General features: G+C 47.4%; 1 protein-coding gene across 2 annotated transcripts; it reads left to right on the top strand.

The window, feature by feature from the left end:
- Positions 1 to 922: 922 nt before the first annotated feature.
- On the top strand, positions 923 to 12473 carry IBA57 (iron-sulfur cluster assembly factor IBA57). 2 transcript variants are annotated; one of them, XM_090047910.1, is made up of 3 exons: positions 923 to 1289; positions 5234 to 5580; positions 6999 to 12473. In XM_090047910.1, exons 1-3 carry the CDS (start codon positions 1030 to 1032, stop codon positions 7391 to 7393), a joined length of 1002 nt encoding a protein of 333 aa, XP_089904036.1. In that variant the 5' UTR covers positions 923 to 1029; the 3' UTR covers positions 7394 to 12473. The 2 variants fall into 2 exon arrangements, with proteins under 2 accessions (XP_089904036.1, XP_089904037.1); XM_090047911.1 differs by lacking the exon at positions 923 to 1289 and adding an exon at positions 2405 to 2795.
- Positions 12474 to 13846: the final 1373 nt, after the last annotated feature.

Genomic DNA, 13846 nt, shown 5'->3' with positions numbered 1-13846 from the left:
TGATTCTGCTTCTAAGAGATGATGTGCAAACATGATAAACCATACTCCCAGAAATGCAGCTTCTGGGTTTAAAACGCCACGTAACGGAGGAAGAGATCCAGGGAGGAAAACGGCAGAGATTTCGCAGCTGCTCCTGGGCAGATGACACAGCGTACTCGCATGTGTTAAAACTGCTCCTGCTCTGCACAAGCTTGGCTCTTTTCTCCTCGCCACTTCAAACGCGGGTGCGTTTGAGCAGAGCCGACCACATACTGCTCGTTCACGCGGCCCTCTGCTCAGGGACGAAGACTGATAACAAAGTTGAGCTGTAACAGCCTAGTGCAACAGGGCTCTCTCTCTTCCTTCGGGCCCCACAGGTGCACAGACTGCACGGCACGCCACAGTGCAGGAGTGGGATCACACGCCATTGCGCCTACGCACCAGGATCAGGGCCCCGATGCCCACCCGGCTCTGCGTGCACCGCCGTCCTCGGGAAGAAGGCAGGGCGGCCCTGCGCCGACGACAGCAGCGCCCGGTTAGTCCATGCTTGGAGATGCACGGATGGAGAGCGAGACGTCGACCTGGCTCAAGGGCCGGGGGCATCTGCCTGGGGGGGGAAGGTGAAATTCGGCTCCCGGGCTGTCTGGCAGGACCTCTGGATTTCGTCCTGGCCCCGACCCGGACTTCACCCGGGGGTGGCTGGCGCTTGGCCTCTGCACCATTAAGCCGAGACACCCACGCCCCCACCCCTTGCGCCGCCTGCCCCGGGGCAGAGTTAAGGTGACGGTGAGGAGGAGGCAGCGCCACACCGCGCTCAGCCCCGCCCCACCCCACCAGCCAGGGGGCGGAGCCCAGCCAGGGACGAGGCCCAATGGGCAGGGGGCGGGGCGCAGACAGGACGAGGCCCAACTGGCAGGGGGCGCAGGCATGCGGCAAGGGGCGGAGCTCGGTCCAACGGCAAAGGGGCGTGGCCTGGCAGAGGCGGGTCGCTCGCGCCGCACCCAACATGGCGGCGGCCGCGAGGTACCGGCGCGACTGCCCGCGGCCGCCATGTTGGTGAGGGCGGCGCGGCTCGGTGGGGCTCGGGCTCGGGCCCGGAGCGGGGCCGCCGCGGCCGCGGCCGGCACCTGCTTCTCGCTGCGGCGGGCGTTGCTGCGCGTGCGGGGCCCCGAGGCGCTCGCCTTCCTGCAGGGGCTGGTCACCCATGACGTCACGCGGTTGGCGCGGGCCGAGGGGGCGGTGCCGCGCGCCCTCTACGCGCACGCACTGAATGTGCAGGGCCGCTGTCTCTATGACCTCATCCTCTACAGGTGAGGCCGCTCCTGGGGGGGGCGGTTGGGAGAAACCGCTGTGCGGGCCAGGCAGCGCTTGGGACAAACCAGCGGAAGGGAGGGTGCACCTGGGACGGACCATTGCGGAGGAGGAGGTGGGGAGGGGCTGTCACGTGGCTCCCTGGGGCACCCAGCTCTGTGCCATGGAGGGGCATTGGGGGATGCCCCGGGGTGACCTCTGGTGCAACCGCTGCCTGTGCAATCCATCCTCTGAACGCTGCACCCCTGGACTAGTCGGCTGAGAAAAGCAATGCAGTGAGGATTTCCAAGCCGCTGAGTGAGGACGAGCAACTCACTCCCCCCAGGAGTTCATCGGGCTGGAAGGGATGTCGTCTAGTCCAGAGAGGAAGGGCCACGTGTGCCGCACCTGACAGCGCGTTGTCTGCACTGAAGCAGTCTGGTGGGCACCCTGGCCGCCCTGCTTTTCCTGTGCCAGGCTGGGTGTTAGGCACTCATCTTGCGTGGAGTTTGGGCGATAGAGGCGGATTCATCCTGATACAAACTCAGGGGTTGGACCGGACGGTCTCTGAGGCCATCTTGCACGAGCGAGGGGCCACAACTTGCAACACACCGGCAGGGGCTGGACCGGACGGTCTCTGGAGCTCCCTTCCAGCGCAGCATCTCTGAGCCTGTCTCGCAAGAACAAGGGGTTGCAACATGCAACCATTAGGTAGTTTAAAACGAATGTAAGGAAGTCCTTTTTCACCTGGCACGGAGCTTGTTGCCAACAGGTGCTGCAGAAGATGAGAGTTTAGCCAGTTACACGACAGGGTTGGGCACACTGTTGGAGGAAAGGGGCATTTGCAGCTATTGAGCCTGGGAGCGAGGGACATGGCCTCTGAACTGGAGCTTCCTCGATCTTAAGTACTGGAGGCTGCACGGAAGAGAGGAACTGTGCTCAGGCCCAGTCTACTTTCCTTTTCAGCATCTGCTCTTTGCCACCGTGTGACACAGGCCTACTTGACGCACGCCGTAGGCCCACAGAGCAACGGTGAATCCCCCTGTTAGTAGAGGGAGCTATTAGATTTGTGAACTGATTACATGAGGCAACAAAGGAGCAACGTGGGGACAGGAGCAACGGTGTGACACAGACCTGTTTGATCCACATCGGGAAATGGGCCTTAGGCTCTCAGAACACCAGTTAGTTGATAGAGGGGGTTGGCTAGTGGGTATGCATCAACTAAATTTGTGGGACAAAATATAAACCAGGGACAGGAGCAAAGGTAAAAGGTTCAGCATGAGTGCATCATGCAGGGTGCTGAGCAGAGCATACCGAATGAGTCCAGGGAGCCAGGGGACACTGCCTAGTGATACTCATGGTCATACAGCTTGTCACAAGACTTGTGTGCGCACACAAAATTGGCAGGTGCACCTACAATGCATCACCTTAAGCTCACACGTCCATCTTTGCAGGATCATACCAGCCAGTCGTATTTTAAAACAGGCCGTGGTTGAGCTTTTCATTGTGCCAGAAGAAGTGGACAGGTAGTTTTTCCACTTTGAAACAAACTTGTATTGTTTTTTTTAGCTTTTCCTTCTGTTTTCAGAGGTATATCAGGCGAGGCTTCTAGAGGTGCACTGATACATATCGTATGGGCACCAATAAAAGGAAAATTGACATTATTGGCTATCGGCTTGTTCCGGCTGATGTGACCGATAATGTCGCTCATAAATTGCACATGCATGGATGTAGCTGCAGCATGCATGTGGCCAGGTATGCAGCCTGGTAGTTTTGAGAGCAGCATCCGGCCAGTAAGTCTGGGGGGGGCAAGAGTCATGGGGGAGGGAAGGGGGCCAGTAAGTCTGTTCGGGGTGCAGATCATGGTCCCCATGGTAAGGGGGGGAGTGGGGCTGGGCAGGCGCTGCTCAGCTGAGGCGAGGTGCGGGGCAGAGCTGCGGGCGGTTAATCCAGAGGCCGCGGGGGGGAGGGGGGGTGGCTGCTGCTGCCGCTGCTGCACACCCGCCTGGGGGAGGCATGGGGGTCATGTGTCCTTCAGATTTGTGCATGGGGCGAGGGCAAGCTGTAGGCTCAGGGCGGGGCTGTGCCGGGTTTTTCCCAGCAGGGGTCTGGGCTGGAGCTGCATTCGGGCTGGAAGGGGGTCGGCATTGGGTGGGCAGTGGCCCCTTCCCTCCCCCCCACCAACAGACTTAACAGCCAGACACTGCTGTCCAAGCTGCCAGGCTGCATATTTGCAATAGGATCAGTATATTGGCTGATATGGCTGGTCAATAATTGGCCATTAGTATCAGCCCAAACAATCTTTATCAGTGCACCCCTAGAGGGTTGTGTAGGATTCATTTTTGGTCTCATTCAGTAGGCAATAACCCCTGAAAAGTTTCATGCCTACAGTCATATTTCCCTCCATAACTCCATGTTCATTAGATGTGTGATATGTGCCCAACACTGAGTTCTGATTGGTGGTTGGAGTCTCTAGACATTATCATAATTCTAATATTATAAAAGCTGTAGTCTGTCTGTCTTTCCATAACGCTTTATTCTCACTGATTGGTCGACAGACACAACCAATCAGAGTACAAATACAGCGCTCGGACAGGAGGTGGCAGCGCAGCGGAGTACTGTCATGATGATGGGGACATTGCAGGGTGGGGATCCCCCCGCTCCCTGGATGTGGTGGCAACAGAGCCTACAGAATGGGGGTAGGAGGGAAGGCCAGCCCTCCTCCTTCCCCCGCCCTTGCTCCTTGACCTCAGCTGGGCCCAAAACAGAGGGGAGGGGGGTGTGCCAGGCCCCACAATAGTGGCTTAGAGGGGTGGGCCCACGCCAGCTCTGGCCCCACAACGGCCTGGCCCTGGGGCGAAGTGGGGGAAGGAGGAACGCTTCCCCACACTCCATGGAGGAGGTGATAGAGGCATGAGAGGAGGGAATGGGATCGGGACTGCCACGGCAAAGGGGAGGAATGGGGTCGAGCCCAAAGTGATGTGGGGTGGGCAGAGAAGTGGAGCAGGGGCACAGGGCCAGATACTGGACTTTGTTCCCACTGGCCCCCCAGGTGGGGGTGAGTGAGCTTGGGCCTGGGCCTCTGTTGTGTCGTTCCCCTCCCCCCCCCGGCACGGCAGGCGATGGAGTAGATGGGCCTACAGGTGGTGGTGACAGAGTGGATGGAGGGGGGTCCCCCTGCTGCCTGCACGCTGTGAATATGGAGAGGACGGAGGTGGGAGCCTGTCCTGGACGATATCTGAATAGAGTGGCTCGGCTTTACCACTGCCGTGCACCTCACACAGTCCTCTATCGCTGTACAAATTGGTTGAGAGTGCTATTAGACTATAATGATAGTGTTGTCTGCCCATTGCACACAGATGTAAAAGACCGTTTCAGGAACAAGGCAGTAAAGAACGGGGTCTTCTGGTATTTTCAGCTGTGCTGCTGCTGTTCATGTGGTAGTGCATGAAAGGCAGGGCTAAGTCGGGCCCTGTCATGCTAGCAGCGTGTAGCAATCAGCAACCCCCACCCTAAATTACTTACAGACTCTTAGACAAGAAATAACAGGTGGATGAGAGAACCAAGCATGCTGATATGGGCAAGGCAAGGTAACTTCTCTGATCAAGTGGGTGAAATTTGTAGCCTTTTCAGTAGTACCGATCATGCCTGCCTAACTATTGTTGGGTTATAGTTTTCTTTCTGGCTTGCAGGAGAAGGATGAGAGGGTCTTTATGGATTTTCACTAGGGGGGTGGGCACAGGGGGAAGCCCAAGAGTGCTGGGCAAAGCAGTGGTAAACACCGTGCAAGGAAAAGTTTGATGTAAACATTTCTTAGTTACCCAAGAGGTCGAGTATTGCTTAGATCAGCATCTGTTGCATTGAATCCATTCTGCAAATTGTTGGATTTAGACCTGGATTAAGGAAAAGGGCTTGCGTGAATCTTTTTCTATTTCTGTTGACCTTGAGTGTGTTACTTTTTCAGGCTTCATGAAAGTCAAGAAGAGGAGCCAAACATCCTGCTGGAGTGTGACAGCACCATGCTGGACTCGGTTCAAAAGCATTTGAAATTGTACAAGATCCGGAGGAAAGTAGACATAGACCCCTGCCTTGACCTGTCTTTGTGGGCAGTCCTCCCAGGGGAGCAGTCTGGATATGTTTCCAGTACCCTCGATAAATACAAAGACAAAACTTTGATTTTAACTCCTGATCCCAGAGCAGAAGTCATGGGCTGGAGACTGGTCATGAGCAAAGAGACAAACCCACTAGAGGTTGTCCCTGGGAGTCAGATAGGAAACATTAAGGAGTATCATAGGCACAGATACAAACAAGGTAAAGCCAGTTCTAGTTTTATATTTTTGCAGACCAGGAAAATGAAAGAAATTATACATGTTTTCATAAAAAGTCTATATGCGAGACACTGGAGAAAGTTATAAATGCTAATTATTGCCAGTCTGAATGTACTGAACATGGTAGGGAACACAGAATGTCTGATACTTCGGGGCTAAATATGATTTCTGTTCTATTTTTTTAAATATTTTTAAATATATTTTTCTGTTGCTAAGGTTTTTTGTGTGTAGGTGGGTTGGTGGGTGGCATGTATATACAATGAAAAATAGGATTTCTCATTTCCATATGGTCAGATGTTTCCATAGTTTGAGTCATTTTGTTGAAGTTTGGACTACTACCAGTGCTGTCTGTTTTCCTGTTGCCAGGGAAAGCCTTGGCAAACAAATTTAGTCTGTTTAGAAAAGAATATGTGGCTGCATTCTTAAAGGCATTTAGGAACAGAGCAGTTTACATTTGATTTGTGATGGAAATTGTAGCTCAGATCCTTCTTTTGACATGTGCTGATGGATCTGTTGACTTCAGTGGGTTTCTGAAAAGGCGCTGCCAGAAAATATTAGCTGCAGTAGTAGTTGGGGGAGCAGTGAGCAGGACCTGGTCACCCTCAAACTGTGCAACAAGAGGACAGTCGTAATCTACACTTTGGTCTTCAGACGGACTAATTTCAACAAAACTTAAGAAAAATGGAGTGACATTGACGAGGAGGAAAAACTCAAATACAAAAATATGACTTGAGGGGGGCAGAGGGGCTCTTTAAGAAGCACATTACTTTTTGGGCATCTAATATGCTCAACAAAGATAATAGTCACTGTGGTTCAGAAGTTATGAAGTGCAAATTATTGATAAGCATTTGGCAAAGTCTTAAGAGATAAGGACAATAAGAAAGAGGTTTTCAAGTTGGATGACCCAAATTCTTTTTTTTAAATAAGTTTTAATATAAATTGGGCTGTTTCCTGACCAGCCTGTGCATACTACGTAAGATTTTGTAAAAATGACCCTTTATTGAACCTACAATCCAACCATGTGATGAAGGTGATCAAGATATGACCCTTAAAATATTAAAATATGTACTGGTTCATTTGACCCCAGCCCTGCATAGTGCTTATGATTTCCACAGGGAAGTGCTCGACACCTCTTGAGAACAGACTCGAACGCAGCTTTTCACTTTGCCTTTCCAATCGGCCTTTGTAAAGGCTGCTCAGTTAGGACATATGATTTCAGCTTGGGCCCTGAGCTAACCTGTTGAAAGGCCATTCCTTTCAAATTATTTCTGTTTACAAGTATAGCCTTATTTACAGTTTGCAGGGGACAGCAAGCTTGACAGCCCATGTACTGAAAGGTCCTTGTTGTTGGAGGAGCCCTACAGCATTTATCTGTTGATTCTCATTTTATTTTCCCTCCAGGAATTCCTGAAGGTGCAGAAGACATTCCTCCAGGAGTAGCCCTGCCCCTGGAATCCAACCTGGCCTATATGAACGGCATCAGTTTTACCAAAGGCTGTTACATTGGACAGGAGCTAACAGCTAGGACCCACCACATGGGTGTCATCCGTAAACGTCTGCTGCCAGTTCAGCTTTCAGCTCCTCTGTTATCGGGAAGGATTCCTGAGGGGTCTGATATCTTGACTGAATCGGGAAAATCAGCTGGCAAATACCGGGCTGGAGGAGATGAACTTGGCATTGCTTTGCTGCGATTGGCTAATATAAATGAATTGCTGCATATAAATCTACCAGGTGACACCACTGTGAACCTTACTGCAACTGTACCCAAGTGGTGGCCAAAACCTGCCAATAAGTAAATGGGGAATCATCTGCTGCACGTTTGCCTTACAAGACAAATATTGTCTCAGCAGCTTGGAAAATTCATTCTCTTCCTCCTGTCCCATGCTTTTTTTCCCCCTTTTGCCTTTATATTTTGCTTGCAGGATCCAGTCAGGGAGGATTGTAGCAGGGTCCTTGGGATCTGGGCCAAGCACTGGCAGCAAGTCCAGGGTAATGTGCTGCCCATTATGGAGAAGCCAGCCCATGAGGTGGTGAGACACCGAGGAAAGTTCAGTTTATGGACTTTCTTCTGCATATTTCCCTTATAAAACAGATTGCGGGAGATGGATTAGAGAGAGTTGTGCTGTGGATGGCCGGGCTTAATCCCCAAAGATCATCCATCCACTTGCAGCACTTCTGTGGCCTGCTTTCTCCCTCTGCAACCTGGACCTTATTGACTTCTCAAAGAGAGTGAAAACAAGCCAGTTGCTACTGTCCCTCAGGAGCTGTGCTGTGGAGGGGTGATTTCTGTACTGGCTTCCTCACTGTTGCCAGTTGGCTTAGCCAAAGCTGCTGTGCACAGGGGGTCATGTCATACAGATGCTGCTCCCCAAGTAGGTGCTTGGGAGCTTTGATGAGCTGTTTTCCTTTCCTTCACATGAAGTAGCAGATGAGTGCATGAGCCCTAAAAGTCATGCTCGGGTAGGAGGAAGAGGGCTGTACTGGGTAAAGAATATTAACAACGGGGTGTTTAAAGAGGCCAGATCCTAGTCTGTGTAAGGGTGCCCAATATTTATTTTAGTTGGTATGGACATATTGTAGGATCTGAGGATTTGTAGTCTACCACTTACTGGATGGATCAAAGTTTATTGTAAGTGTAGTGCTATATTGCAACGCAGAAAGGGATGATGGGAGTAGGAATCTTATCATAGCATGTATAAAAAGCATGTGTGTGTGTGTACATATTATTTTTGTGGTATTGCACATTTTAGCAAAGAGCATGCTGCACAAATCTTTCACTAGGATGCATCTTTGCCACACTCAGGCTAAAGTTCATTGTGGAGGTTCTTGCAATGAACTTTCTGGATAGCTCACAAATTTCTGGTTATTTTTTTTTTCTTTCACTGTTAACTGTGAAGCAAAAGGCATGGATTATACCCGGCAGTTCAAATCTGTAATTTGCTTTCAATACCCCATCCTGCCTGTGAGAAATGTATCCAGGTTTTGAAATACTGGTAAGTCCCTGCAGAGCCAGCAGAGGGCACACACTGCGTACACCAGTCTTTCCAGAGCTGCGCTGCCATCCATGACGCTGGTCAGAAAGGCTTAGTCTACAAGCAGTTTTGGTATCAATATGGCTATTGCGGTTGGAGGAGAGAGAGTTCACTGAAATAGTTAAATTTGGACAACCCATGCTGTTTGCACAATCACACCCATATACTAGTGCCTTATGGGAATAAGTTATGTTGCTGTGAGCACCTTTAAAGTAGTACAACTATTTATTTTGCCCGCAAAATCTGAGGCAGAACTTTAACTCAAAAGTGAGCATGGCTACGGACTGGGAGTTGTGCCATTAACGCTCTGTGGCGTAGACCAGGACCGATGGTGCTGACGATAAGGGTTTTTTTAACTATGGTGGTGTAGCTTATAATTAAAGCAGTACCACTCTTTTTCTGTAGACCATGCCAAATGTAGGTACAATGAGGAAATAAATAGTGGAACTAGCTGACTTGTCCATAAAGAAATCCTGTAAATTGCCCAAAAACCCTCGATGAGTTTCTAAAACCTTGGGCTGCATTATTGCTCTTGCATCATTTTTACAAACTGATGTGTGTTTGTCCAGAGCAAGATGCCCGCTCCTCCCCTCTATATGGATATTACAGGAGACAGTATCAGATGGGGATGACTTGGAAGAGTGCAGGATTGTGTCCTCTGAAGAATGAGCAGGAGAGTGCTGAGCAAAGTCTGCAGTAGCCTGTGGCTCCAAAGCCTGCGTGCCATCTGTGCTCATGTCTACATCCCGTCTTTCCCATCTGCGTAACTTGTTGCCTTTGCCTCCGAGTATTCCTGGTTCCTGCTTCCCACATTCTCTCAACAGCTTCAAACTGCTGCCAAACAAGGCCTTTCTCCAGCCAGTTCGTGTTGCTGTCTCTTCCTGGGGTTTGCTTCATCCACCTCACGGTTTCCTTCAACCTCTCTTTGGCTAGTGCTGGTTTATGCTGGCTCCATCTTTTCATCTAGCCCTGATTATGCAGCTATGTCTGTCCCCTCCCTGACAGCTTGCCTTCCTGTCCTCATCCACTGATAATGTAACCTAATCTATGAAAATACAGACAGCTTCTATAAAACGAACGATAAAATCTGCACTCAGACTTGGGCACCGGGTGTGCATGGTGTTTATTCCCTGTTTGTAATAATTGTCCACAGGGCATTTTGGCATTGTATTTCCTCGCCATAACTGTGAAGTGGGCTGTTTCTGTGAGAGCTGCTCATATTTGTTAAAACTCCTTAATCTTGCTGTAAATTAATTCTGTGGAATACCTCATTAAAAGTTAGCTATGTCAGTAATTTAAAAGCATCTCTTACCTTTGATTGGTCACTCTAAGTCAGATTTACCTAGACAAAGGTCTGATCTTTCAGTGATGGAACTACGTTGGCATTCTTGCTTTTTAGAATAAGGGGTCTGCTCCTATTCCTGTCTAAAGACAATGAAAATGTGGCCCATTCTGGGTCCGGCCCAAAATCCACCATCTACCAAAATGGGAAGTCAAAGGTGAATTGGGAAGTGTGGTATCTGTTAAGACCTGAGCCCTCTTTTAGATGTTTCTCCTACATATGATGGTATGATTTATACAGGAAGAACGAGAGGAAGTGGTTGCTTGTAGACTTCAGTACTAATAACCAGAATATGCCCTTTAGTCTGAGGGACTGTCAGTTTGAAATGGCATAGAAGGAGAAATTCATGGTTGTAATACTTGATCACAGGATGATTATGAACCACCAGGAGATGCAGTGATGGAAAAGGTGATCTGAATGCTTATCCATCAAAGTATTTCCAGTTCAGATGTTGTAGAACAGTAATGCTGTTCTACAAGGCATTAATGAAGCCACATTTGAATTACTATCTATAATTCTGGTCATGCATGTTCAAGAAAGGAGCTCAAGATGGAACAGGTGCACAGAAGGCCCACCAAAATGAAGGCGGAGATGGGATATGATTAAAAATACATTGGGGTGAACACAAGGGAAGTAGATGAGCTATTAAAGCTAACGTAGCATTGGCACAAGAACAAATGAGCATAAACTGTCCATGTATAATAAGCATATTATAACAAGCATAAACTGCTTTCCATTGAGAGCAAGGACTTGCACTTTCTGGTTAATAAGGTGGCTCCTGTCTTTGTATGAATTTCCACCTGTAGTTTGGGATCTGTGTGTTGGTTTTTATTATTATTGTTAATATTTAAGAAATATACATGAAAAAAATGTCACTTATGCTTTAAAGATGATATGCTGCTCTCTGAAGAGAGTAGAGAGTATTTAGTTTCTTTGGCTCTTGTGTCTCTCTTCCTGGTGCCAGGGGTTGTTTTAGTTCTATATTCTGTTCCCCATATTCATTTTTTTTTTTTTAATATTCAAGTAGCACTGTTCTTGAAGGCTCATGCTGCCAACAATGTATGATGAGTGCCATGTTTGCCTAACAGCTGCTGTTCTAGCACAGTAAAAATGCCTTTGGGATACGTGAACATTGCTGGAGAGGAAATAATATCAACTTTTAAACGTAAAATATAGGAGCTTCTATAAAGGGATAAGACGACTTAAGATGTGAAAGATGAGAGAAGCAGTTATCCTGAACGCTCAGTTTCTTACAGGGTTGAAAAAAACAATAACCATTGTGAAAGGTTGCCTTACTTTGTTCTTAAAATGTTACCTGACCATAAAAAAACAGGAGTCTGGCAGCTCCTGTTGAAAGTGCTCCATCTCTATACTCAACCAATATCCCTTTTTTTCTTTTTATGAATGTATGTTACTGCTTTGTAGGGCTGTGCGAAATCTCACTGGCTGTTTCATTTCTACTCATTTCGAGGTTGAAACAGCAAAATTGAAGTGAAACAAAGGGCTTCAAAACAGCCTTGAAACCAAATGAGGCTAGTCAAAATGTGTCGACCATAGCGCCGGGAATGAGAAGTCAGCCCAGCTGGGCTGACTCCGTGGCCCTAGCCCAATCTAACAGTTTTGATGGAACAGCATTTGTATTGAATTTCATTTCAATTTGAAACAGCTTTTCCATTTTGCTTCATTGAAACAGTAGGGCTGTTTCTATGTTTCGCTAGATTGGCCGGGCACAGGAAATTGGCCGAGCTGGGCTGACTCCTCGGCCCACCACAATTTAGCGCCAGGGATGGGAAGTCAGCCCAGCTGGGCCGGCTCCCCATCCCCAGCCGATCTAGCAAAACATTGAAACAGCCTCACTATTTCGACAAAGCAAAACGGAACAGCTGTTTCGAATCTAAATGAAATTTGATACAAAATGCTGTTCTGTGAAAACCTCGAAACTCAAGGCAAAACAGAACGGTGCTGTTTCGTACAGCCCTACTGCTTTGTTGTGTTTCAGTTTTAAAGAGTTGACTGAAAGAAATCGATATTTACCCAACATAGGGTACAAGTTACATCATAGAGTTAATCTATGTGAGACACACAAGTAACACTTGGTTTCTTACCTATCTAGAAAAATGGTTTTGTTTCTTCGTGTAAAAACAGTTTTGGGTGATAGAAAAGCTGTGTGGCTCTGTGCTGACATGTTTCTCTCTCGAAGAGTCTTTTTAAGTAGAGGCGAAAAAATTGAGACTGTTTACTCATGTTCAGTCAGTTCTCAGGTTCTTAAGTCTTTTTGCTGGAAGCAGAAATTAATCTGTAGCGGTTTAGACTTTCTGAATGTAACAAAGGAGAGGCTGTGTAGACCATATTTAGGCTGGTTTGTCCTGAAAAGCTTTTTTCCCCTGTCACCCATTGTGCAAAGTCTCAGAATAGTTATATTGTACTGCTGTAATGCAGCAGGAATAAAAGCTACATTTTTTCTTTTTGTGGGAGTCCTATCTATCTTTTCAGCTATGCACTCACTCATTTCTTTAGTTTTCTAAAATGTTCGAAAGACTTATGTTACCAAGGGCAAAATTAAAAAAAAAAAAACAGATAAAAAATTTTAAATGTAGATGCTTACAGGTTATAAGCAGCTGGGCTAAATAACTTCTGTTGCCAAGAAAGGGAGCTGCGTATGTTCAATCCATCTGAAAAGCAAACTGCTTTTAGCTAGATGCTATTGTAATACACACTTAAGTGCTTAAGTTCAGGCACCAGAGCTAGAAGAAAATTGCTTTTACTTTGTATTACGTGATATTGTAATGCACATTACATGAGATCAGTAGTAGAGTCCATCTAATTTAGTTTCAAATGAGGTAGACTGCATGAAACAGGATCAAGAAATCCACTCTGTGCGAGGCAGGAAATAAAATCAAATGAAACTCAACTTGGGCCGCTTAAAAAGTGGAAAATTGCCAACGGATTTCTTTGCTTTTTGCTTAAACTAAAATATGTGACCTTTTTTTCAAATCTCTCAATAGCTGATCTCAGCAGAAATGAATAAAAACAGCTGATTTGGAGGTATGAAATGTATTACTGAAATTATGTTGCCATGAAAGTGCATCATTATCATACACGAGGCTTGTGCCACTGATAATTACTAAGGCTTCTAGGCACTCCCCATTATAAGAACCTATCTAGTTTCTTATCACTTCACCAAACTAAGGAGTTGTTCTGGAATTCCCCAATGAGGAAAATGCCTCAAACCTAAATAGTTTGGAAAAATTCAACCCTAAATTTCCAGGTGTTTCCAAGAACAATGCAAGGCAAAAATATACTGTTTTGCCCTTGCTTAAAAATGTTCTGGCACATTTTCTTCAAAATGTTCTTGTGCCCAAATTGTTGGTGACTTTTGTTTATAGTACATCCTTACAGAAACCTCTCAGATTTAGCTGCTAAATGCAACAGTGGTCTACGCACTGGTGCCAAACAAGACCTTCCCTTCAACTGAAGTTGTAGTCTGCTGCCAGGTGTGCCAGACCTGGAACTAATGGATTAGGATTAAGAGAACCTGCAGCAGGAGTAAATAGGGAGAGGGAGTTACCTGAGTTAGTCTGAAGTTAGGCAGAAAGCAGAATATGTTGGCCCTTTCTAGACTAGCTACAGATTTTATAAACTAATGAGCAGTGTATAGCTTTTAAACCTTCTTAAGCAGAAGGTTTACTTTACCAGGCACAGTGCAGGGTCATGACTACACCTGAAGATGAATGCCTGAGTTGGTCTAATAAAAGATACCAGATTTACCGAAAGAACCTTGTCTTGCATTCAAAAGTTTGTCTAGCTCTAGCCCACCTGTGGAGTTGGTCCAATAAACATACTGCCCTATAGGAATCCTTGCCTCTCATGTAATT

Source organism: Crocodylus siamensis, chromosome 5 (genome assembly GCF_052110815.1).
Source record: "Crocodylus siamensis isolate JL-2025a chromosome 5, ASM5211081v1, whole genome shotgun sequence".
NCBI classification, from domain to species: domain Eukaryota; kingdom Metazoa; phylum Chordata; order Crocodylia; family Crocodylidae; genus Crocodylus; species Crocodylus siamensis.
Note: the sequence above shows the minus strand (reverse complement) of the source record. Positions and strands in the feature narration are given on the sequence as shown.